At 40.9% G+C, this 25,937-nt stretch overlaps 1 protein-coding gene across 3 annotated transcripts in view; it reads left to right on the forward strand.

The window, feature by feature from the left end:
* apaf1 (apoptotic peptidase activating factor 1) overlaps positions 1 to 25,937 on the forward strand; it is a 246,539-nt gene that overhangs the window by 71,796 nt on the left and 148,806 nt on the right. For all 3 annotated transcript variants that reach the window (XM_063072508.1, XM_063072510.1, XM_063072509.1), the window contains exon 11: positions 9,647 to 9,760. In XM_063072508.1, coding sequence (XP_062928578.1) covers positions 9,647 to 9,760 — 114 coding nt within the window. The remainder of the gene's footprint in view (positions 1 to 9,646; positions 9,761 to 25,937) is intronic.

Genomic DNA, 25,937 nt, shown 5'->3' on the forward strand with positions numbered 1-25,937 from the left:
GCCAAGCTGTATCGGCCTTTCCCCTTCCCTTGGACAACATCGGTGTCGTGGAGAGGGGATGCTTGCAGCATGGGCAACTGCCGGTCTTCCATACAACCTTGCCCAGGCCTGCGCCCTGGAAAATGAAGACTTTCCAAGCGCAGATCCATGGTCTCGCAAGACTAACGGATGCCTTTTATTTTGCTTTAGATTCCAGCATTTGCACTTCTTGTGTCTCTAATTCATTTGAGTTATTGTCCTGTAAGAGCAAGTGCATTTAAGATTATTCTGAGCCTAATTTCAAAAACTGACTTGAAGTTAATTTAGGGAGTTTAAATATATTTCCTTTTTGTTTTTCCATTCACAAGTTAGTCTCCATTTAATATAGAAATAGTTAAATTTAAAATTAATTAATGGGTCTATATTTATAGCTGTAATTACGCAAAATCAGTCGAACAATATGTAAAAATAACCTTACGAGGAGATGTTTCTTTATGACTGTACTGTGGAGATTATGGAAACCAGCTGAGATTTTCAGATCTCCTGTAAGTCACATGAAGATGGTAAGTAACAGCTGTGGTTTAAGTTTTACATTCATTCACAGGCAATAGCTATGCATTCCTATGGAGGTATAATCAAATAATGAAGCGTTGCCAAGCAATTTTTACATATTCCTAAGTGACATTTTCATTACCTCCCTTCTTTCATTGCCAGAATGAGTAGGCGAGGAAAGATTAAATTGTTCTTTTTAAAGAAAAGAATATGTAATTTAATCAGGGGGTGGGATTTTTAATCGAGTTGAGCTCTCTATACATAATTAATCTTCTAAAGTTCTGTTTCCTAATGGAATAACTAATCTGCCTGCTTCAAATAGAGATGGTAATGAGCATTACATCACAAAATCATTTTTGCAGGAATATTGCTAGAAAATGAGTTAGTATTTCAAATAAGCTGGTGTATAAAATTTCACGTTTTATAGATTAATAAATTAGCTTTGTCATTATTAGGAGTTTCAGCAGAGTTAAATTTGTAATGGGTTTTGTTGTAAATATTTCAATTTTTCACATAACTGTGAAGTTATTGTCCATGTAGGTGAGCCACTGCAGTTTTATACTTTGTACTTTATTGTCGCCAAACAATTGGTACTAGAACGTACAATCATCACAGCGATATTCGATTCTGCACTTCACACTCCCTGGATTACAAATATTAAATATTAAAAATAGCTAAAATTAGTAAATATTCAAAATTTAAATTATAAATCATAAATAGAACATAGAAAAATGGGAAGTAAGGTAGTGCAAAAAAAACCGAGAGGCAGGTCCATATATTTGGAGGGTACGGCCCAGATCCGGGTCAAGATCCGTTCAGCAGTCTTATCACAGTTGGAAAGAAGCTGTTCCCAAATCTGGCCGTATGAGTCTTCAAGCTCCTGAACCTTCTCCCGGAGGGAAGAGGGACGAAAAGTGTGTTGGCTGGGTGGGTCGTGTCCTTGATTATCCTGGCAGCACTGCTCCGACAACGTGCGCTGTAAAGTGAGTCCACAGACGGAAGATTGGTTTGTGTGATGTGCTGCGCCGTGTTCACGATCTTCTGCAGCTTCTTTCGGTCTTGTACAGGACAACTTCCATACCAGGTTGTGATGCACCCTAGAAGAATGCTTTCTATGGTGCATCTATAAAAGTTAGTGAGGGTTTTAGGGGACAGGCCAAATTTCTTTAGTTTTCTCAGGAGGTAAAGGCGCTGGTGGGCCTTCTTGGCAGTGAACTGCCTGGTTGGACCAAGTCAGGTTATTTGTGATATTGACCCAAGGAACTTAAAGCTTTTGACCTGTTCCACTTGCACACCAACGATGTAAATTGAGTCGTGCGGTCCGCTACTCCTTCTGAAATCAACAACCAATTCCTTCATCTTGCTGACGTTGAGTGGTAGGTTATTGTCTTTGCACTATGACACCAGGTTCTTAATTTCCTCTCTGTACTCAAACTCATCATTACCCGAGATATGGCCTACAATTGTTGTGTCATCAGCAAACTTATATATTGAGTTTGATGGAAACTTGGCTACACAATCATGGGTGTACAGTGAGTACAGCAGGGGGCTGAGTACACAGCCTTGTGGGGCACCGGTGCTCAGAGTGATTGTAGAGGAGAGCTTGTCCCCTATTTTTACAGCCTGGGTCCTGGTTGTGAGGAAGTTGAAGATCCAGCTACAGTTCTGAGTGCTAAGGCCCAGGTTCCGGAGCTTAGGAATCAGTTTATTTGGAATGATGGTATTAAAGGTAGAGCTGTAGTCAGTGAAAAGGAGCCTTACATATGCTTCTTTATTCTGTAGGTGTTCTAAGGAGGAATGTAGGGCCAGAGAGGTGGCATCTGCCATTGACCTGTTGCTCCGGTAGGCGAATTGCAAAGCGTCGAGGTTGAGCGGTAGGCTGTGGTTGATGTGTGCCATAACCAATCTCTTGAAGCACTTCATAGCAATGGATGTCAGAGCCACAGGTCGATAGTCATTCAGGCATGCCACCTTGCTCTTCTTCGGCACTGGGATTATCACTGCCTTCTTAAAACACGAGGGTATCTTAGACTGAAGCAAGGAGCAGCTGAAGATGTCAGCAAACACTCCAGCTAGCTTGCTTGCACAGGCCCGGAGAACCCGTCCTGGGACTGTCGCCTTCCTTGGATTTATCTTCAGGAAGGCCCTTCTAACGTCCTCCTCGGTGACGATGAATCTCGATGCCACCAGGTCCGGTTCATCCAGAGGGAGCGAGACGCTCCTCTTCTGTTTGAATCTAGCGTAGAATACGTTAAGTTCATCAGGAAGAGAAGTGCCACAGTTATTGATATTCCCAGCCTTTTCTTTGCACCCAGTGATCTCATTTAGACCCTGCCATAGTCTACTGGCATCCCTTTGGTTAGCCCGGGCTTCCAACTTGGCTTGATATTGCCTCTTGGCGCCCTTAATGGCTTTCCGGAGTTCACGCCTGGATTCCGTTTTACCCAATAATCCTAACTGGAAATAATGGATATGCTCTGCCTGATAGTCAGTTGACATTGTGTAAGAATGAGACTAACTCCTGTGTTCACTGGAGTTAGTATAATAAACTAGAACAACAACTTGTATGGATCTTCATCAGAAAACAGTTTAAATAGTCAGTGACTAAGTAGTGAAAGTATCTATCAGATTCTTTCTTCTTCAGCACTTATCCATCCCACCCACCTGCCTTCATCTATCACCTCCTAATATACTCCTTCCCCTTGCCCCCCCGCCTTTTTATTCAGGCATCTTCCCCTTTCCTTCACAGTCCTGAAGAAGGGTCTCAGCCCAAATTGTCAACTGTTTATTCATTTCCATGGATGCTGCCTGATCTGCTGAGTTCCTCCAGCATTTTATGTATGTTGCTCTGGATTTCCAGCATCTGAAGACTTTTTCATGTTTATATTATACAATTTTGAAGTTCTGAGTTTCATTTTCTTTTTTTTTCATTTGTCGTCACAGGTAGCCCTCTAAGTGGTTGCATACTGTGCAGTCATGTGATTTTGAATATGACCCGTCAGTAGCATTCTGAGATGACTTTAACATTGGGTTAATTTGTTAGTAAACTCTGTTTCTACCTCCTAGTATAAGTAGTCTGATGCTCTGTTTATTTGCATAGTATACCTCTCTGAGAAGAAAGGTCGTCTCAAGTCCCTTCCACTCCCTTCTAGTCAAGAGCAAACTGACTTTCTGGATAGTTTCAAAATGGCAATAATGTTATATTAAAGTCATAAGCACAGAAACAGGCTCAGCAACCTAAATGGTCCATGCCAACTGTGTTGCCCAGCAAGCTAGACCCATCTGCCTGCACTTGTCTCTTGGCCCCCTAAACCCTTCCTATCCACGTACTTATCAAGATGGATTTAAAATGTTGCTAATGTTCCCAACTCAACCACTATTTCCGGCAGCTCATTCCAAATAAGCGCCAACCTTTGCATGAAGGAGCTGCCCATGATATTCCTTTTAAATCTCTCACTCTTAAACCTATACCCTCTTGTTTTTGGCACCCGCTTCCTGGGGGGAAAAAAAAATGCACCGTGTACTTTCACCTTGTCTACAGTATGCCTCTCTTGATCTCAAGACCATTAAACTTTGGAGCAGAATTAGGCCTTTTGGTCCATTGCTTTTGATTATGGCTAATCCATTTCCCTCTCGACCCCAATCTCCTGCATTCTCCCCGTAACCTTTAACGCTCTGACTTAGCAGAAATCTATCAACCACTGCCTTAAATATATTCAATAAGCTGGCCTCCACAGTCATCTGTGGCAACAAATTCCACAGATTCACGACCCTCTGGCTAAAGAAATTATCTCTCATTTCTGTTCTAAATGGGCATCCCTTATTCTGAGGTTGTGTCTTCTGGTTCTAGACTCCCCCACTGCAGGAAACATTCTCTCCACATCCACTCTATCGCTTCCTTTCAACATTTGATAGGTTTGAATGAGATTCCCCCCCCACCTCGTTCTTCTAAATTACAGTGAGTACAGGGCCAGAGCCAACAAACGCTCCTCATATGATAAGCCTTTCAATCATAGAACCATTTTTATGAACCTCCTTTGAAGCCTCTCCAATATTAGCACATCCTTTCTTAGATAAGGGGCCCAAAACTGCTTACAGTACTTCAAGTGTGGCCTCACCAGTGCCTTATAAGACCTCAGCATTACGTCCTTATTTTTATATTCTAGACCTCTTGAAATGAATGCTAACATTGCATTTGCCCTCCTCACCACCGACTCAACCTGCAAGTTAACTTTTAGGGAATCCTGCACGATGACTCCCAAGTCCCTTTGCATCTTTGATATTTGAATTTTCCCTCCATTTAGAAAATAGTCTATGCTTTTATTCCTTCTACCAAAGTGCATGACCATATACTTACCGACACCGTATTCCACCTGCCGCTTTGCCCATGCTCCTAATCTGTCTTGAGTCCTTCTTCAGCCTCCCTGCTTCCTTAACATTACCTGCTCCTCCTCCTACCTTTGTATTGTCTGCATACTTGACCACAAAGTAATCAATTCTGTCATCCAGATAATTGACATAATGCAAAAAGAAGTGGTCCCAATACCAAATACTGCAGAACATCACAAGTCACCGGCAGCCAATCAGAAAAGGCTCCCTTTATTCCCACTCTCTAGCTCCTGCCAGTCAGCCCGCGTTCAGTCTGTAATAGTTTCTTTCCCATAATACCATGGGCTCTTATCTTGTTAAGCAGCCCCATTGGTGGCATTTTGTCAAATGCCTCTCGAAAGTCTAAGATTCTCCTTTGTCCACTTGTTAAAAGAGTAACAAGTGATTTGTCAGGCAAGGTTTTTCCTTTAGGAAACAATGCTGACGACAGCCCATTTTATAATGTGCCTCCAAGTACCCTGAAACCTCTTCCTTAACGTCTTCCCAAACACTGATGTCAGGCTAACTGTCCTATAATTTTTTTCTACTGTCTGCCTCCTTCATGAAGAGTGGTGTAACATTTGCAATTTTCAAGTTCTCTGGAGCCATACTAAAATCCGGCGATTTCTTGAAAGGTCATTACCAATGCCTCCACAATCTGCTATAGATAAAGATCTGCTATAAATAGAGATGTGTGTGTGTGTGTCTATGTATCTGTATGTATATGTGTGTGTGTATATATATATATTATTATGTGTGTGTGTGTATGTATATCAGAAAAGGCTTTTGGTATCATGTTTGATATTATTGGCTAGCTTACCAGTGACTACCAGAGGTGCAGTACCCATGGTCGACCACGGCCGGGGACGGTCAGTGTCTCTCTGTCTCATCTTTTCACTCCTTATGGGTTTTTCAGTTGCTTTCTGTTGGTTTTTAAAGTTTCCCAATCCTCTAACTTTCCACTTTTCTCCCCCTATAATATGCCATCTCTTTTGCTATATGTTGGCTTTGACTTTCCTATCAACCACAGTTGTAACCTTGGATGTTAAGCTCCCAATGATACTCTTCTTCCGGCCACAACTCAGTGATGCCCACAACATCGTACCTGCCAATCTCTAACTGCGCTACGAGATCATCTACCTTATTTCATAGGTTGTACATGTTCAAATATAACACCTTCAGTCCTGTATTCGTCACAATTTTGTACCCCGTGACATGGCAATTCATCCCACTGGCTACAATTTTGCCTTATCATCTGCCTGTTCTTCCTGACAGTCTCACTACACACTGCATCTGCTTGTATACGACCTGCCCCATTCTCAGCCCTATCGCTCATATTCCCACCCCGCTACCAAATTAATTTAAACCCTCCCCAACAGTTCTAGTGAGCCTGCCCACAAGGATATTGGTCATCCTTGGGTTCAGGTGTAACCTGTCCCTTTTCTACAGGCCATACATTCCCCAGATGAGATCCCAATGATCCAGAAATCTAAAGCCCTGCTCCCTGCATCATTTCTTCAGCCATCATTCATCTGCCAAACCACCTTATTTTTACCCTCACTTTTACCTGGCACCGGCAGCAATCGAGAGATTACTACTCTGGGAGTCCTGCTTTTCAGCTTTCTACCAAGCTCCCTAAATTATCTCTTCAGGATCTCCTTCCTTTTTCCTGCTTATGTCATTGGTACCAATATGTATCAAGACTTCTGACTGCTCACCTTCCCCTTTAGAATGCTGTGATTCCTGGCATCTTGGAGGCAACATACTCTCTCTGTGTCCCCATCGAATCCATAGAATATCATTTCTCCTCCTCTAACTATGGAATCCTGTATCACAACTGCAGTCCTCTTCACCCCTTCCCTTCTGAGTCACAGCGCCAGACGCAGACTCGATGTTGTTTTTCCCCTATCACCTCCCCCAACACTATCCAAAGTGATATGATTTGAGGAGAACAGACAAAGAGTCCTCTGCACTGTTCGCCCATTTCCTTTCCCTCTCCTGACAGTCACCCAGGTACCTGCCTCCTGCAATTTAGAGGTGACCACCTCCCTGTAGCTCCTATCTATCACTTCCTCAGTTTCCCGGATGATCTGAAGGTCATCAAGCTGCAGCTTCTGCTCCTTAACATGTTCTCTGTGAAGCTGCAGCTTGGTGCACCTATTTGGATGTGGTTATCCAGGAGGCTGGAGGGCTTCCAGAATTCCCACATCTCACACAAAGACCCAACCCAGCCCCTGGAGCCATGCTCACTGCAAGAACTGTGTACTAACAGGGGAAGAATGAAGAAGAAGAACCTCTCCCAAGCCTGTTCTCGCAGAAGTGTGATGATCCGCAGCCTCCCTACTTGAACATAGGTTCACTCACAGAATGACCAATCTGCTTGTCCGTGCCTTATTCTTATTTGTCCTTGGGAAAGGATCGAGATTTGATTGGGCTGCTGGAAAATGCCAATTGCCCGCAGGCAACACACACAAAATGCTAGAGGAACTCAACAGAAGATAGATATATATTGTGTATCTTTATCAGGTCACTATTCAATCTCCTATGTTTCAGGGATAAAGTCCTGCTCTATGTAGTCTTTGCTTGTAACTCAATCCTTATTTCACTCTGTTTAGTTTAGTAACATCTTTCTTATCTTAGGTGACCAAACTGTCCATAATACTCCAACTGCAGTGTCAGCAGTGTCATACATAACTGGATCATAATTTCTCGATTCCTATACTCAGTACTCTCATGATGGACAGGATGCCAAATGCCGCCTTTGCGGTGCTGTCTACCTGTGAATCTGCTCTCAGAGAACTATGCACTTGCTCTCCTATGTGCCATAACACTGAGCCTACCATTCAAGTTCTACCCTAACTTGATGTCCTAAAATGCAATACTTCACATTTATCTGGATTGAAAGACGTTTGCGAATCCTTAGCCCACTGATCTAGCTGATCGAAAGTCCCCCTGTAATTTTTCATAATCTTCTGTACTGTCTGCAAAGTCACCTATTTTAATATAATTTTGCAAACTTTTATTTATGTATTTGTGTAAAAATCATTTACAGTACATTGATTACAAACAGAAATGGTTCCAGCTCTGACCCCTTTGGCATTCCACTAGACATACATCTCCAGTCTTGGAGACAACCCTCGACCATCAGTGCCTGCTTCCTACCACTGAGCCAACTATGAATTCAATCACTATCTGCCCCTGGTTCCCATGTGATCTAACCTTTCAGACTAGCCTGCCATGAGGGACCTTGTCAAAGGCCGCGCTAAAGCCCATATCCTCTTAGTTACCTTCTCAGAGAACTCCAAGAGATTTGTTGGACACAATTTCCCATGCACAGAGCTATGCTAATACAGGTGTGTGCCGTTTAACGTCCATTCGGACAACGTCCGATTGCATATACGTCTGTAGTCCCGATCGGAGAACGTGACGTAGCGGACGTAACCAATTTCGTGTATCGCGTGTCTCTTGAGTGTAGTAGCGTTATCTCTCGTTAATTTTCTTTTGAAAATACTACAGTAAAGTGCATCATGGCTTCCAAACGCAGGTTATTCGACCTGAAACTCTTCCAGTGGAACACTGAGGAAGTTGAGAACAATGATGTGGATGATCCTGATCATCTTTGATAAATTGTGTGTGATATGGGCTAAGAAAGTGTTTACATAAAAATTTAAAAAGTGAAAAAAATTAAAAAGGTTAAAATGAAATAAAAAATTATAGTGTATGTATTATAGTGTACAGTGTACAGTTTTAGTGTAAGTTCTTGGCTATTTAGTCAATACAAGTACACTACAGTACTCCATATAGGTTTGCTAAGTATATAATATGATGTTTGCGCGATGTCCAAATCACATAATGTCAGATTTCACAGAACGTGTCGTGGACGTTAAGCAATGCATACCTGTATTACAAAGTCAGAGCCTCTTTCCAAATGTACTCTAGGTACCATAGATCCGGTCTGTCATCATCCCCTCTAGCAATTTACTCATTGCTGATGTCAGACTTACTGGTCTGCAAATTCCTGTTTTGCTTTTGCTACCCTTTTTAAACAAATGGGACTGCTTTAGCCACTCTTCAGTTCTTGGGTACCTCACCTATGGCCAGGGATGAAACAAAAATCTACAATTTCTTCTCCCGCTTCCAACAAGGTCTGAGAATGCACCAGGTCAGGCTCTGGATATTATTATCAACTTTAATGCAGTTTCAAGTCTTCAGTACCTCTTCCCTGCTTATTCATGTGTGGTCCAAGACATCACTACTTATTTCCCCCATTTCCTCAACTTCCACCAAAATTGAAAAGAAATATTAGAAATCTCACCATTTTCCTTTGGATTCACACACAGGCAGCCATCTTAATTTTTAAGGGGACCTACTCTCTCCCTAAACACACTTATGCTCTTGATATACCTATAGAATCTCTTGGGATGTGCTTCACCTTGCCTGCCTGATCCTTCCCATATCCTCTGTTTTCCTTCCAAACTTCTCTTAAATGCACTCTTCCGCTACGTAGTCATCCAGAGATTCACTAGTTCCCAATTTCTTATACACAGTGTATGGTTCTTTTTTTCTTCACCAGAGCCTCAATGTTTTTTTTTCAACCAGGATTCCCTAAATCTGCCAGCCTTACCCTTCACTTATTCTTGAGAAATGTTATTGTTTGCTTTGTAAATTCCAAGAGTGTGAATTCTAATTTATGTTTCAATTTTATTAAGCAATAGCATTCTGAAGTTTACAAATTATGTTTTCATAGGACCTCTACTCGCTGATGTTTTCAGTGGATTGGATAAAGGCCAAGACTGAAATGATGGGTCCAGCTCAGTTAATAAATGACTTTGTGGAATTTAGGCATATTCTGGATGAGGAGGTATGTCTCATAACGACAACATTTTTGGCTGTGCATTTGAGCACTTGCTAAGGGAAATGGGAATAGGGGAGATGGAATCTTTTTTAAAATTCCATGTTTATTGAATAAATTAATTTTTGAAATCTTGACATTGTGAACCATGGCACAGAAAGACAGTGCTATAGCAAAGACTTTGTTGAAGACAGTTGGGAAGACTAACCAAAAAACATTTTTCAATATTTTTATTTAAGTTGAGGCCTCCTTCATAGATGTGAGCACATCTGTATGTTGATAGTATAGAAATATTGTACATTCAAGGTTCAAGCTTAATTGTCATTCAACTATACATGAGTACCCATGAATGCAGCCAAGTGAAATGGTGTTACTCTGGGGCCAAGATGCAAGACACAGTAGAAGCAGTCTGACACAGCACAAGGCACATATAGCACACATAATATTGCAAGCACATGTAAGACAGCAGTTTGAAAAACAAGCAGTCACACAAAAAATTTAGTCCAAGTCCCCGAGTCCATGAATGTTGCAGCAATCTGCAGTCAAATACAATACAACTTGTCTCCTGCCTGGTGAACACTTGCTTTAGGAAGTTTTGAGGTTGTAAAGATGAACCAAAAAAAAGTGCAAGTTCTTGTTACAAGCAAAATACATTGAAAATCGATGAAGAGAAAAATTGTGCTTAAGTAACATCTAAACCAAAGTAGGCATGATAGCCTTCATTGATAGCATTTCTCTGATTCCGCTAGTCACTATTTTGTATTCAAGGTGTTTCATAATTACAAGTACTATGTATATTAGAAAATTTTAATATAGTAAACAGTTTCCCAAAATTCAAGAAAAAAATTGCAGGCCTCTTCTGGAAGGTTCCAAAGAAGGTTCATGAGAAATATCTGGGAATTAGAGGGTTAATGTCTAAGGAGCATTTGTTGCCTTAAGGCCTGCACTTGTTGGAGTTGAGAAGAGTGAGAGGGTATTTCATTGAAACTTACTGAATATTGAAAGGCCTAGGTAGAGTGGACGTGCAGGGGATGTTTTCAATAGTGGGAGAGTCTAGGAATACAAGGACACCCCTCAAAACAGATGAGGAAGAATTTCTTTAACCAGATGGTGGCAAATCTGTGGAATTTATTGACACAGATGGTCATGAAGGTCAAGTCATTGGGTATTTTGGGGTGAGGGGAAAGATTTAAAAGGAATTGAGGGGCATGTTTTTGTGCAGAGGGTGGTAAATATGATATATGGAATGACCTGCTACAGAAAGTTTTTGATATAATAGTATAATTTAAGAAGCACTTGGATAGATGTGCCCGTGATGGAACTGACTGAGTCTACCACCCTCTGCAGCCTCTCGCAATCCTGTGCTTAGAGCCTGCATTCCAGGCTGTGATGCGATAGTCAGAATGCTCTCCACTATGCATCTATCAAAATTTGAAGAATGGTCTGTTTCCGTGTTCTTTCTTAAGCTCGTACTAAAAAGGTTCAAAGATTCATTTATTACCTAAGAACAACTCTAAGATTCTTCTTCTCCAGATAGCCACGAAGCAAAGAAAAACCATGGAAGTCATTTCAGAGAGAAACAGCAAACCCACCAATCCCCACACAAAAAAATTTAATGGCAATGTGGTCATCAACCCCACCAAGCTCCACTTCCCCCTCATGAAATGCAGCAAGAATATTGGCCTCTAAATCCCATTCTCCTCACACAAAAAACTAGCAAAAATGCAACAAGAACATTGACCTCCCCTCCCCCCGCATGAAACGCAACAAGAACATTGGCCACTCAATCCCCTTACCCCCCGCTGCAGAACACAATAAGCCCCCAAATCCCCCTCTCCCTGTACAACAAACTAACAAGAACATCAATCCCTAGATCCCCTTCCCCTTCACACCAATGCAACAAGAACACGAGATGTGCATTCTACCCAGTGACTGTATATACACTGTGGGTTTCAGATTTCAGTCACACTGTTGACGAGAGTCTGGCTGCTCCCTTTTTCCATTGCAATGATGCCTGTTGGTTTTCAAATGGGGAATAATATGGTGCAATACAAGAGGCACAAGAGAGCTTGCAGAACAAATGGCCACAGTGCAGAAACAGAGGTGTGTTCACTGAGGAATGATTCTCCATTTATTTGAATGATATTAGCTTAATTACATGATATTCACAAATATAATTGGCAAGGTTGGAGTGCTGTTTAATTCTTAGTCTGAGTTAAGTAGCTTTATATAATTAATACAATTATTACACAAAACGTTATGAATCTTCCTGACTCATTAGTATACTCCCTACACAGTATTCCCTAATTTGCATTATTTGCACTGTTACAGGTTTCTTGTTTAAAAATAGTAATTTTGAGATCTGCTTACATCAATCTTGAAATTTGCCGGGGCATTTGTGAGTACAGGTTGAGTACCCCTTAGCTGAGATGCTTGGTGCCAAAAGTGTTTAGTATTTTGCTGTGTGTGTGTGTGTGTGTGTGTGTGTGTGTGTACACACACACACACACACACACACACACAAATCTACATATATTTATATATAGATATATGTATGAATGTATATACATTATATGTGTGTGTATGTATATATGTGTAAGTGTATTGCGATAGCTTGGGATCACCGTAATTTCCGAAGATGAACCTATTTGCTACCGGTAAGTAGTCTTTGTCTTACAATTGCTCGTCACACAAAAACTGATGCAGCTGTTCACAGTGTTAGGTTTTCATCAACAGCAATCTTGGCAAACGGATCAATGAGCTTTCTCTGCTGCATCATGATCAGCAGACTCTTTATCACCACAAATCTTTAAAAATGTAAATCCGTGCTTTTTCTTACATTTCTGCAGCCCAATTTCAGTTCATTGTGATAGATCTTCGCATATTTCATGATCAGCATATTGTTAAGCGACGTATGTTAAGTGACTCTAACGGATCCACTCTTTTAATGCATGAGCGAGATCTTCAATTTTCACTTCATGCAATGAAAAATGCTTAGAAAATGCTTTCTGCTGTCTATTAACCTGTTCATTGCATATGTAAAGCCACTTTTCAGAACTGTCTGTGGTGCGCAAATTTGGATAACCTGTACTTAGTTTTTCACTTTGTTGTGATGGTAGTGGAAAGGCAGTTGAGATTTCTTTTTGCCTTTTAGTACAGCAGTTCTCAGGCTGTTGCTTCATAGTGCTATAACAAGAATGAAAACATAGTGAGCTTGTTTGTGTCTGTCAGTGCTATTTTTCTGTATACTGGGGAGAGCTTTTTGATTATGTGCCCTATCATTCTTTTGTGTTGTATCCCAAATTTATGCTTCTGAACAACTCTTTACCCTTTCATAGGCGTGTTCAATATACAGTTTTCTCTTGTAGCTGAAAAGCCCATCTCCTGCTTTAGTTGAAAGTATTAAATCAACATTGTTCATACAATATGATGGGATGTAGTTTCTTTTCTGGTACCATGACTGACTAGAGATAGGAGATCTTTGCTATCTCAAGATGTTCAGTGGCTGGAGATTGATACAATAATGCTAAAATTACACAATGACTTAGCCACCAATTCTCCCTAAATCTACCACATACTGCAGCTAAATTGACTGTTGTTCTATTTACCGCTCACAGGGTTTTAAACTGATTAGCTTCAATTGTATGTGAACATTTTGAAATGTGGGGAATAAATGTATGTTTTAGGTTTTGAATCAAGGTTTGTCTGGGTTTGAGACTGTCCGGATAAAAGGCCCAAAGACTGAATGGAACTTGTGTTTCTTTTAGAAAAATAGTGAAATTTGTATGTTTTTATAGCTGCACACCATTTTGATTCACTGTGCTCATAATTGAGCTTCATTAATGTAAATTCTCAAATATAATTGGCATGGTTGGGGGTATTGTTTAATTCTGAGTGATATTTAAGTAGCTTATAAATTAATGTAATTATTTCAGAGAAAGATATAAATCCCTGACACATTAGTATATTCCCTAATTTGCCTTACTTGTACTGTTACAAATTTCTTTTTTAAAAAATGGCAATTAGAGAGTTCCATGGGTGGTAAGGCACTAAGGGTTAAGGCAGGTTTTTTTTCCCTGATTCTAGATTACCGAGTCAAATTGCCTTGTTGAATTTCTGCTGGATTTAATGAGTGACTTTCTCCTGTCAGATTATGGTTTATTTTAAACTGGGTGCCCAGGGAGTAGCATTTTCAAGACAGTAACTTGGCACCAAGATAATTGCAAAAAAAATGCTGATTTTTTTTTTCATTGCACTTGAGAAGTCATTATCTCATATTTGACGCATCATTTTGAAAATCTGTTAGCTGGGATGAGGCATGCACAACATTCTGGGAGCCCAAACTGATTTAAACACTTAAAAGTCATCCTTTAGCAGAGATTGCTGTCTTTACTTGTTCTTGCTGGTTGTCATGCCTGTTGCTGATTTATGCTCTCTTCTAGACAGCACATTTTTTGTGTAGGTGAGTTTGAGTTAGCTTTCCATGAGCAGACCACAGATTTATTTCCATTCCAATCATCTCCGATGAAACAAAGTTCAAAGTACATTTATTATCAAATTGATTAAAGTCTGTCACGAGCCTTGTGGCCCATCAAGCCGGTGCTTATGCCAATTTCCATTTATTATCAAAGTATGTATAAATTATACAACCTTGAGATTCGTCTGCTAACAGGCAGACACAAAACAAGGAATCCGAAAGAACCCATTTTTTTTAAAAAATAGAAACAACAAACACCCAATGTGTAGAGAGACAAAAAAACACAGCTCATGCAAACAATAAAAGCAGCAACAGCATTCAGAACGAAAGTGAGTCCATAGACTTCAAGCCTGGAGCAGGCCCATAGTCTCAGCCTCAGTTCATCAAACAGCGGAGCAAATCGCCACAGAGCTCACAAAAGCGAAGCCCGGAACAGGCTCACAACCTCAGCCGCAGTACCGTGTAGAGCAGAGTAAACATTGCAGAACTGGTCCAATCCTCATCTCTGGACCCTGCCTTTTCAATCCATCTGGCCCAACATTTAAATTTTCCAAACACCGGGTCGTTCCCCGCACTAGGAACTGGGCCTTCTCGCTTCAATACACTCTGGCGCCTGGACCCCACTGCGGTGTTCCGGCCCGCACCTGACCTTTCCAAATTATCCCAGTGCTTAGATCAATCAGACCTCACTCTCATTAACTCACATTGAGAAACTGCCAGAGGATTTTAACGGTAGGTTTATTGTGTTGGTGACTTCCTCCTCAGAATAAGGTTTAATATTATCAGGTTTAATAATATCAGGCATATATCATTAAATTTGTAGTCTTTGTGGCAGCAGTACAATGCAGTACCTAGTAATAAAAAAAAACTGAATTACAGCAAGTATATACAGTGGCATGCAAATGTTTGGGCACCCCTGGTCAAAATTGCTGTTACTGTGAATAGTTAAGTGAGTAGAAGATGAATTGATGTCCAAAAGTCATAGAGTTAAAGATGAAACATTCTTTTCAACACTTTAAGCAAGATTAGTGTATTATTTTTGTTTTGTACAATTTTAGAGTGGGATAAAAAAGGTAAGGAGCACCATGCAAAAGTTTGGGCACCCCAAGAGATTTGAGCTCTCAAATAACTTTTACCAAGGTCCCATGCCTTAATTAGCTTGTTAGGGCTTTGGCTTGTTCACAGTCATCATTAGGAAAGGCCAGGTGATGCAAATTTCAAAGCTTTATGAATACCCTGACTCCTCAAACCTTGTCCCAACAATTAGCAGCCTTGGGCTCCTCTAAGCAGCTGCCTAGTACTCTGAAAATTAAAATAAATGATGCCCAGAAAGCAGGAGAAGGCAATAAGAAGATAGCAGAGCGTTTTCAGGCGCCGTTTCCTCAGTTTGCAATGTAATTAAGAAATGGCAGTTAACAGGAACGGTGGAGGTCAAGTTGAGGTCTGGAAGACCAAGAAAACTTTCTGAGAGAACTGCTCCTAGGATTACTAGAAAAGCAAATCAAAACCCCTGTTTAACTGCAAAAGACCTTCAGGAAGATTTAGCAGACTCTGGAGTGGTGCTGCACTGTTCTACTGTGCAGTGACACCTGCACAAATATGACCTTCATGGAGGAGTCATCAGAAGAAAACCTTTCCTGCGTCCTCACCACAAAATTCAGTGTCAGAAGTTTACAAAGGAACATCTAAACTGGTACATATAGGTACCAATGACATAGGTAGGAAAAGGGATGAGGTCCTGAAAGAAGAATATAGGGAGCTAGGAAGGGAGTTGAGAAAAAGGACCGCAAAGGTAGTAATCTCGGGATTACTGCCTGTGCCACGCGACAGTGAGAGTAGGAATGCGATGAGGTGGAGGATAAATGCGTGGCTGAGGGATTGGAGCAGGGGGCAGGGATTCAAGTTTTTGGATCATTGGGACCTCTATTGGTGCAGGCGTGACCTGTACAAAAAGGACGGGTTACACTTAAATCCTAGGGGGACCAATATCCTGGCAGGGAGATTAGCGGGGGCTACTGAGGTGACTTTAAACTAGAATGGTTGGGGGGTGGGAATCAAATTAAAGAGGCTAGGTGTGAGGAGGTTAGTTCACAACAGAGGGATGGGAACCAGTGCAGAGAGACAGAGGGGTGTAAAGTGAGCGTAGAAGCAAAAAGTACAAAGGGGAAAAGTAAAAGTGGCAGGCCGACAAATCCAGGGCAAGCATTAAAAAGGGCTAAGAGAGTTGTAAAAGAGCGCCTGAAGGCTTTATGTGTCAATGCAAGGAGCATTCGTAATAAGGTGGATGAATTGAAAGTGCAGATTGCTATTAATGATTATGATATAGTTGGGATCACAGAGACATGGCTCCAGGGTGACCAGGGATGGGAGCTCAACGTTCAGGGATATTCAATATTCAGGAGGGATAGACATGAAGGAAGGGGAGGTGGGGTGGCGTTGCTGGTTAAAAAAGAGATTAACGCAATAGAAAGGAAGGACATAAGCCGGGAAGATGTGGAATCGATATGGGTAGAGCTGCGTAACACTAAGGGGCAGAAGACGCTGGTGGGAGTTGTGTACAGGCCACCTAACAGTAGTAGTGAAGTCGGAGATGGTATTAAACAGGAAATTAGAAATGTGTGCAATAAAGGAACAGCAGTTATAATGGGTGACTTCAATCTACATGTAGATTGGGTGAACCAAATTGGTAAAGGTGCTGAGGAAGAGGATTTCTTGGAATGTATGCGGGATGGTTTTTTGAACCAACATGTCGAGGAACCGACTAGAGAGCAGGCTATTCTGGACTGGGTTTTGAGCAATGAGGAAGGGTTAATTAGCAATCTTGTCGTGAGAGGCCCCTTGGGTAAGAGTGACCATAATATGGTGGAATTCTTCATTAACATGGAGAGTGACATAGTTAATTCAGAAACAAAGGTTCTGAACTTAAAGAGGGGTAACTTTGAAGGTATGAGTCGTGAATTAGCTAAGATAGACTGGCAAATGACACTTAAAGGATTGACGGTGGATATGCAATGGCAGGCATTTAAAGGTTGCATGGATGAACTACAACAATTGTTCATCCCAGTTTGGCAAAAGAATAAATCAAGGAAGGTAGTGCACCCGTGGCTGACAAGAGAAATTAGGGATAGTATCAATTCCAAAGAAGTAGCATACAAATTAGCCAGAGAAAGTGGCTCACCTGAGGACTGGGAGAAATTCAGAGTTCAGCAGAGGAGGACAAAGGGCTTAATTAGGAAGGGGAAAAAAGATTATGAGAGAAAACTGGCAGAGAACATAAAAACGGACTGTAAAAGCTTTTATAGATATGTAAAAAGGAAAAGACTGATAAAGACAAATGTAGGTCCCCTGCAGACAGAAACAGGTGAATTGATTATGGGGAGCAAGGACATGGCAGACCAATTGAATAATTATTTTGGTTCTGTCTTCACTAAGGAGGACATAAATAATCTTCCAGAAATAGTAAGGGACAGAGGGTCCAGTGAGATGGAGGAACTGAGTGAAATACATGTTAGTAGGGAAGTGGTGTTAGGTAAATTGAAGGGATTGAAGGCAGATAAATCCCCAGGGCCAGATGGTCTGCATCCCAGAGTGCTTAAGGAAGTAGCCCAAGAAATAGTGGATGCATTAGTGATAATTTTTCAAAACTCGTTAGATTCTGGACTAGTTCCTGAGGATTGGAGGGTGGCTAATGTAACCCCACTTTTTAAAAAAGGAGGGAGAGAGAAACCGGGGAATTATAGGCCCGTTAGCCTAACGTCGGTGGTGGGGAAACTGCTGGAGTCAGTTATCAAGGATGTGATAACAGCACATTTGGAAAGCGGTGAAATGATCGGACAAAGTCAGCATGGATTTGTGAAAGGAAAATCATGTCTGACGAATCTCATAGAATTTTTTGAGGATGTAACTAGTAGAGTGGATAGGGGAGAACCAGTGGATGTGGTATATTTGGATTTTCAAAAGGCTTTTGACAAGGTCCCACACAGGAGATTAGTGTGCAAACTTAAAGCACACGGTATTGGGGGTAAGGTATTGGTGTGGGTGGAGAATTGGTTAGCAGACAGGAAGCAAAGAGTGGGAATAAACGGGACCTTTTCAGAATGGCAGGCGGTGACTAGTGGGGTACCGCAAGGCTCAGTGCTGGGACCCCAGTTGTTTACAATATATATTAATGACTTGGATGAGGGAATTAAATGCAGCATCTCCAAGTTTGCGGATGACACGAAGCTGGGTGGCAGTGTTAGCAGTGAGGAGGATGCTAAGAGGATGCAGGGTGACTTGGATAGGTTGGGTGAGTGGGCAAACTCATGGCAGATGCAATTTAATGTGGATAAATGTGAAGTTATCCACTTTGGTGGCAAAAATAGGAAAACAGATTATTATCTGAATGGTGGCCGATTAGGAAAAGGGGAGGTGCAACGAGACCTGGGTGTCATTATACACCAGTCATTGAAAGTGGGCATGCAGGTACAGCAGGCGGTGAAAAAGGCGAACGGTATGCTGGCATTTATAGCGAGAGGATTCGAGTACAGGAGCAGGGAGGTACTACTGCAGTTGTACAAGGCCTTGGTGAGACCACACCTGGAGTATTGTGTGCAGTTTTGGTCCCCTAATCGGAGGAAAGACATCTTTGCCATAGAGGGAGTACAAAGAAGGTTCACCAGATTGATTCCTGGGATGGCAGGTCTTTCATATGAAGAAAGACTGGATGAACTGGGCTTGTACTCGTTGGAATTTAGAAGATTGAGGGGGGATCTGATTGAAACGTATAAGATCCTAAAGGGATTGGACAGGCTAGATGCGGGAAGATTGTTCCCGATGTTGGGGAGGTCCAGAACGAGGGGTCACAGTTTGAGGATAGAGGGGAAGCCTTTTAGGACCGAGATTAGGAAAAACTTCTTCACACAGAGAGTGGTGAATCTGTGGAATTCTCTGCCACAGCAAACTGTTGAGGCCAGTTCATTAGCTATGTTTAAAAGGAAGTTAGATATGGCCCTTGTGGCTACAGGGGTCAGGGGGTATGGAGGGAAGGCTGGGTTCTGAGTTGGATGATCAGCCATGATCATAATAAATGGCGGTGCAGGCTCGAAGGGCCGAATGGCCTACTCCTGCACCTATTTTCTATGTTTCTATGTTTCTAGCCTTAGGCATTTTGGAAAAAAGTCCTGTGGACTGATGACGTTAAAATAGAACTTTTTGGCTGCAATGAGCAAAGGTATGTTTGGAGAAAAAAGGGTGCAGAATTTCATGAAAAGAACACCTCTCCAACTGTTAAGCACAGGGGTGGATCGATCATGCTTTGAGCTTGTGTTGCAGCCAGTGGCATAGGGAACATTTCACTGGTAGAGGGAAGAATGAATTCAATTAAATACCAGCAAATTCTGGAAGCAAACATCACACTATCTGTTTAAAAAAAAAACTGAAGATGAAAAGAGGATGGCTTCTACAACAGGATAATGATCCTAAACACACCTCAAAATCCACAATGGACTACCTCAAGAGGCACAAGCTGAAGGTTTTCCCATGTCCCTCACAGTCCCCTGACCTAAACATCATCAAAAATCTGTGGATAGACCTCAAAACAGCAGTGCATGCAAGACCGCCCAAGAATCTCACAGAACTGGAAGCCTTTTGCAAGGAAGAATAGGCGAAAATCCCCCAAACAAGAATTGAAAGACACTTAGCTGGCTACAGAAAGCGTTTATAAGCTGTGATACTTGTCAAAGGGGGTGTTACTATGTACCGACCATGCAGGGTGCCCAAACTTTTGCTTCGGGCCCTTTTCCTTTTTTGTTATTTTGAAACTGTAAAAGATGGAAATAAAAAAGTAATCTTGCTTAAAATATTAAAGAAATGTGTCATCTTTAACTTCCAGGTTATCTTCTACTCGCTTAGCTATTCACAGTAACACAAATTTTGACCGGGGTGCCCAAACTTTTGCATGCCACTGTATAATAGTTAAGTAGTGCAAAAATAAAATTTTTTTTTAAAAGTAGCGAGGTTGTGTTCATGGGTTCATTGCTCATTCAAAAATTGGATGGCAGAGGAGAAGAAGCTGTTGCTGAACCATTGATTGTGTGCCTTCAGGCTGCTGTACCTCCTCTTGCAGTTTGTATCAATCAATAGTGTGGTTACCTTGTTCAGAGTGGGTGGGCTGTGACTGTCCAGTGATATGATGGTGTGATTCCTCAGAGTTTCTGACTTCCCATCATTGACCAGACCTGGGATTGAATTCAAAGTACATCTATCAATCCATTTTTTTCAGATAGTCATACAATGGTGTTGTAGACCTTGTGCTGTTACCAATGTAATCTGCTAAAGATTCTGAATGTTAATCTCTTCTAATCCATGTGCACCATATATTTTGATAATTGGCTCCATTCTGGTTTCTCATGTTCTCTTTTGGCACAAGTAAAAGATTTGACAAAGAAGAGTTTAAAAAAAAAATCTTGGTGGCTTGAATTGTATTACTGAAGACAAGATGCAGTGTTTGGTGGTGAATAGGATAATTAAGTCGAACAAGTCTAAGAGCATTAGGAGTAGTGTTCTGGAAGTTTATCTTCAGTGCACATCTATTTATTTGCTTTTAGAGTATATTTGTAGATCTACTTTTACGTGCTCGGCCACAGCCCCATATGACTTGTATATCGCTGGTTGCAGGAGGGCAATCTATATTTATACCTTCTGAAGTTCTGTTTATTCTGCCACTGTTTCAGTGTGAAAATTCTTGCAAGTCATCTGTGCTATTTAGGAAAGCTGAGACTGAGGAACAAGGGGTTATAGACCCAGTTAGTTTAATGACTGGTACAGTTGGAAGAAGTACTTTGTGAACTCTTTGCAACTACCTGGTTTTCTACATTAGTTACTCATAATGTGTGGTCTGATCTTAATCTGAGTCACAACAATAGACAAACAATCTGTCTAAACTAATAACATACAAACATATGTGTATGATGCTGGAAAAGGATACAAAAACGTTTCTAAAGACATGAGGGTTCATTAGTCCACAGTAAGAGAAATTGTCTACAAATGGGGGAAATTCAGTACATTGCTCCCTGGGAGTGGACACTTTGCAAAGATCACACCAAAAGCACAATATGCAATGCTGAAGGGTAACAGCAAAAGACCTACAGAAATATCTAGAATTTGTTGAAGTTTCTGTTCATGTGCCCACTATAAGTAAACACTGAATAAGAATGGGCACCACAGTGGAAATCACTGCTTTCCAAAAAAAAAAATTGCTGCATGTCTCAAGTTTGCAAAAGACCTCCTGGATGTTCCACAATGCTTCTGGGGCAATGTTCTGTGGGACAAATGAGACAAGAGTTGAACCTTTTGGCAGAAATGCACACCACTATGTTTGGAGGAAACACCAACACCAAAACCTCATCCCAACTGTGAAGCATAGTGGAAGGAGCATCTTGGTTTGGGGCTGAGTACGCTATTTAAACAATCACAGTCTAGGTTCAAAAATGTATGTGAACCTCTGAGATAATACCACACAATGGTGTGCTATTAGTTTAGGCAGTTTGGGTTCACAGCAAACGCAATCTCAATGGCTCTTCACACAGCCTTGGATCACCTGGACAGTACAGACACCTGTGTCAGGATGTTGTTCTTTGACTATAGCTCAGCATTTAACACCATCTTTCCCACAGTCCTGATCGATAAGCTACAGAACCTGGGCTTCTATACCTCCTTCTGCAATTAGATCCTCAACTTCCTAACTGGAAGACCACAATCTGTGCGGATTGGTAATATCTTCTCTTCATTGACGGTCAACACTGACACACCTCAAGAATGTGTGCTTAGCCCACAATTCTACTCTCTCTAAAGCCATGGCTGTGTGGGTCAAGTGCCATCTATAAATTTGCTGATGAAATCATTGTCAGTAGAATCTTAGATGGAGACAGGAGAATGTACAGGAGCGAGATATACCAGCTAGCTGAGTGGTGTTGCAGCAACAACCTTACACTCAACATCAGTAAGACCAAGGAACTCATTGTGGACTTCAGGAAGAGTAGGACGAGGGAACATGAACCAATCCTTGTAGCGTAATCAGAAGTGGAGAGAGTGAGCAGTTTCAAGTTCCTATTGCACAGGCTTGAAAGAAGCTACAGAAAGTTGTACAATTAGTTCCATCTTGGGTACTAGCCTCCGTAGTATTTAAATATCTCCAAGGAACAGTTCCTCAGAAAGGCAGTGTTCATTATTAAGGATCTTCATCACCCAGGACATGCCCACTTCTCATTGTTACTGTCAGGAAGGGGGTTCAGAAGCCTGAAGAGAGACATTCAGCAATTCAGGAGTAGCTTCTTCACCTCTGCCATCTGATTCCTAAACGGACATTGAACCCATGAACACGAGGAAATCTACGGATGCTGGAATTTCAAGCAACACACATCAAAGTTGCTGGTGAACACAACAGGCCAAGGCAGCATCTCTAGGAAAAGGTACAGTCGACATTTCAGGCCAAGACCCTTCGTCAGGACCCATGAACACTGCCTCACTTTTTTTCATATATTATTTCTGATATTGCACTTTTTTATTTAACTGTTTAGTATGCATATACTTACTGTAATTGATTTACATTTCTATATTATGTATTGCAGTGTACTGCTGCTGCTAATTTAACAAAATTTCACAACATACACCTGTGATATTCATCTTGATTCTGATTTTGCTTTGCTGCATCTGGGCTTGGACAGTTTGCAGTCGTTGAGGGAACAATGAATTCAATATTGTATCAGGACTTTTTACAGGAGAATGTCAGGGTAGTCCTTCGTCACCTGAAGCTTAATAGAACTTGGATGATGCAACAAGACAATGATCTGAAACAAGAATAAATCAACACAGGATGGATAAAATGTGTTCAATGAAACCATTAAAAGTACAATTGTGTGTGTTATTAGTTGAAGCAAATTGTGATTGTCTATTATTGTGACTTAGTTGAAGATCAGACCATATTTTATGAGTAATTAATGGAGAAAACTAGGTAATTGCAATGGGTTCACAAACTTTTTCTTGCACCTAAACATGACAATACTACCGTCTCTAATGATGCAATTATTGAATGGAGTGCAGTGACTTAAACATTTTCAATGTTGTCTTATGAAGAAAGAGCATGAATTTCTGAAGTGTAGGTCATGCACGGCGTGCCTGGTTAAATCGTTTTTCAAAGGGGTGACCAAAGTAGTGGACAAGAAATGTACATGGGTGTTAATTAAATGGCCTTTTAGAAGATATTTAAATTGGTCTCCGCAAACTATTGTTTGCAAAGTTTGAAACTCCCAGAGTTGAAGGCAAATTAAATGAATGACAAGAAACAAAGTATAGAGATAATTGATAGGTGATTAGATTGGCAAAGGCAATCTTGCAAAAATGATCATCTATTCTGGCTGTTTTATCACTTAAGTAATGGGACAGAAAAATACATACGGTATTAAGATTGCTTATGATGTAAGATGGGTGACGTTGTAAGCAACGTAGATGGAAACAGAAACTTCCAAAAAGCATTTGGACAATACGATGAGAAAGCTGTGGACTTGAAGTCATTCATATTGGACCTTTTTAAATGTAAATAAGATAGAGGCAGTGAAGACCCATGGAGTCTTTGGAATTTTCAGGCATGAATCAGTAAAATATTGAGAATACGTTGTGAAAGTACTCACCGAAGCGAACAGACACTGCTTTTTTTAAATGACTGTCGGTTTTGAAGTACTGTTGAAGTGATACAGAATGTTGAAGAAACCATGCCTGGGGAACTAAAAGCTTTTCTTAGAATCATATCTTAATTTGGGGAAAGGGATGATATGTGGAGTCAAGTTATCTTTTTCCCTTAAGTGCAGTAATGCACACTGGTCTTGTGAAGAGAAAATAAGAAGAAAGAGAACATTATGAGACCAAACATAAAGGGATGTTTCTTGCCTTTATTCATCAAGGACATGAGTTCAAGAGTCGGCAGGTTATGTAGCAGTTTTATAAAGCTAGTTGGGCCGCATCTGAAATATTGCATTCAATTCTAATTGCTCTATTATAAGAAGGATGTGGAGACATTGGAGAGGATGAAGAAGAGGTTTATCATGATGCTGTCTGGATTAGAGAGGATATGATATAAAAGGAGGGCGTGGACAAACTTGGGTTGTTTTCTCAGGCACAGAGGAGGCTGAGGGGAGACCTGAGAAGTTGATGAACTTATGAGGGGTAAAGATAGACGGTCAGTAACTTTTTTTTTCAGAGCTGAAATGTCTAATGCTGGGCGGGGGGTGGGGAGTAAACATTTAAGGCAAGGAGGAGGTAAGTTCAAAGGAGATGTGTGAGGCAAGATATTTTGAGAGTGATATGTGCCTGGAACGCACAGCCAAGGGTGGTAATGGAGGGAAATATGATAGAGGTGTTCACGAATCTGAGATATGCTGAGAATGGAGGGATATGGATATTATGTAGACAGAAGGGATTAGTCTGGTCTGGCACAGCACTGTGGGCCAAAGGACCATTTCCTTTGTACTACTTTATGTTCTTTAACAGGGGGTTCCCAATCTGGGGTCCACAGACCCCTTGATTAATAGTTGGAGTCTATGGCATAAAAATGGGTTGGGATCTCCTGTTCTATAACTATTGTCTCAGGGAATGGCGATGCTAATGGTCGTGGCAATTATGTATAGTGTAGTGTCTATGTTTCTGTGATTCTTAGAGGGTGGATAGCTGTTTCTTCATATATTTTCTTGACTAAATTGATAAATTTATTTAAGAAACAGACCTCAGTATAGTCTGTGGAGGACTAATCAGCCTGACCAAGCAATGCTGGATGTTGGCTTGGATCAGAGTGACTTGGAGGAGTGTGGATTGCAACCTGATATTTAGCTTACAGTAAATGCATTCAACCAAAAGTGGAAGGTTTCACACTTGTGCGGTGTGGAATTTGGAGATTGTTGAAGTTTAAATTTAGGAATAGCAACATTCTTTGTAAATTGTTAATGAATTTACTGAATCTAATTCGATGGAATAGTGAGACTTTGTGTTCTGTAAATGTCCCAGTAATTTAAAACTTGTTGAACAACCAAATGGCCATAATTTTGACAGGTGCCTGAAGCTCTAAATTGTGGTTAAATTTGGAATTGATTCAAAGTCTGTTTGCTACTACATTTCTGCATTGCTCTGATATGAAGAGCTAGACCACAATCCCAACAGAACTAAAGTCATATAATATATTGAAAGCAAAAAAAAAGAGTGAATGATGTAATTGTTGCAGTACCAACCTTCTTAATTAGATTTTTGGTACTTATTCTTTTCCCTTTTGCCTCTAAGCAGTTTTCTTTGTAACAATTGGTATAGTAACAATTGTACAGGGAGAACAGTCAAAAATGTTGTTGTCAGTGAGAAGAACCCCTGTGGCTATGTTATAATGAAACTTGCCCTCGTACAGTGTTAAAGGTAAATGCATATCACAGACTGTAGGATAGTAATTACCTGAACATTCGGTAAGAATTCTCTAATATTAGACAGCTGAATATTTCAGCCATGGAACTGAGTAAGTTTCAACTGCGATGACTGTGACTATTCTTCCAAAGGTACAGTAATTATACCTGCTGCAGTTTTGATCTTACTACTAACATTTACATAAAACAAAGTATATTTGCCAGTAGAATTTATTAATCACAAGGTGAAGGTAGAATTAAAATTCCCATGTAAAATATAAATTTATTGAATCTG

This window comes from Mobula hypostoma, chromosome 20 (genome assembly GCF_963921235.1).
Source record: "Mobula hypostoma chromosome 20, sMobHyp1.1, whole genome shotgun sequence".
Lineage (NCBI taxonomy): Eukaryota > Metazoa > Chordata > Chondrichthyes > Myliobatiformes > Myliobatidae > Mobula > Mobula hypostoma.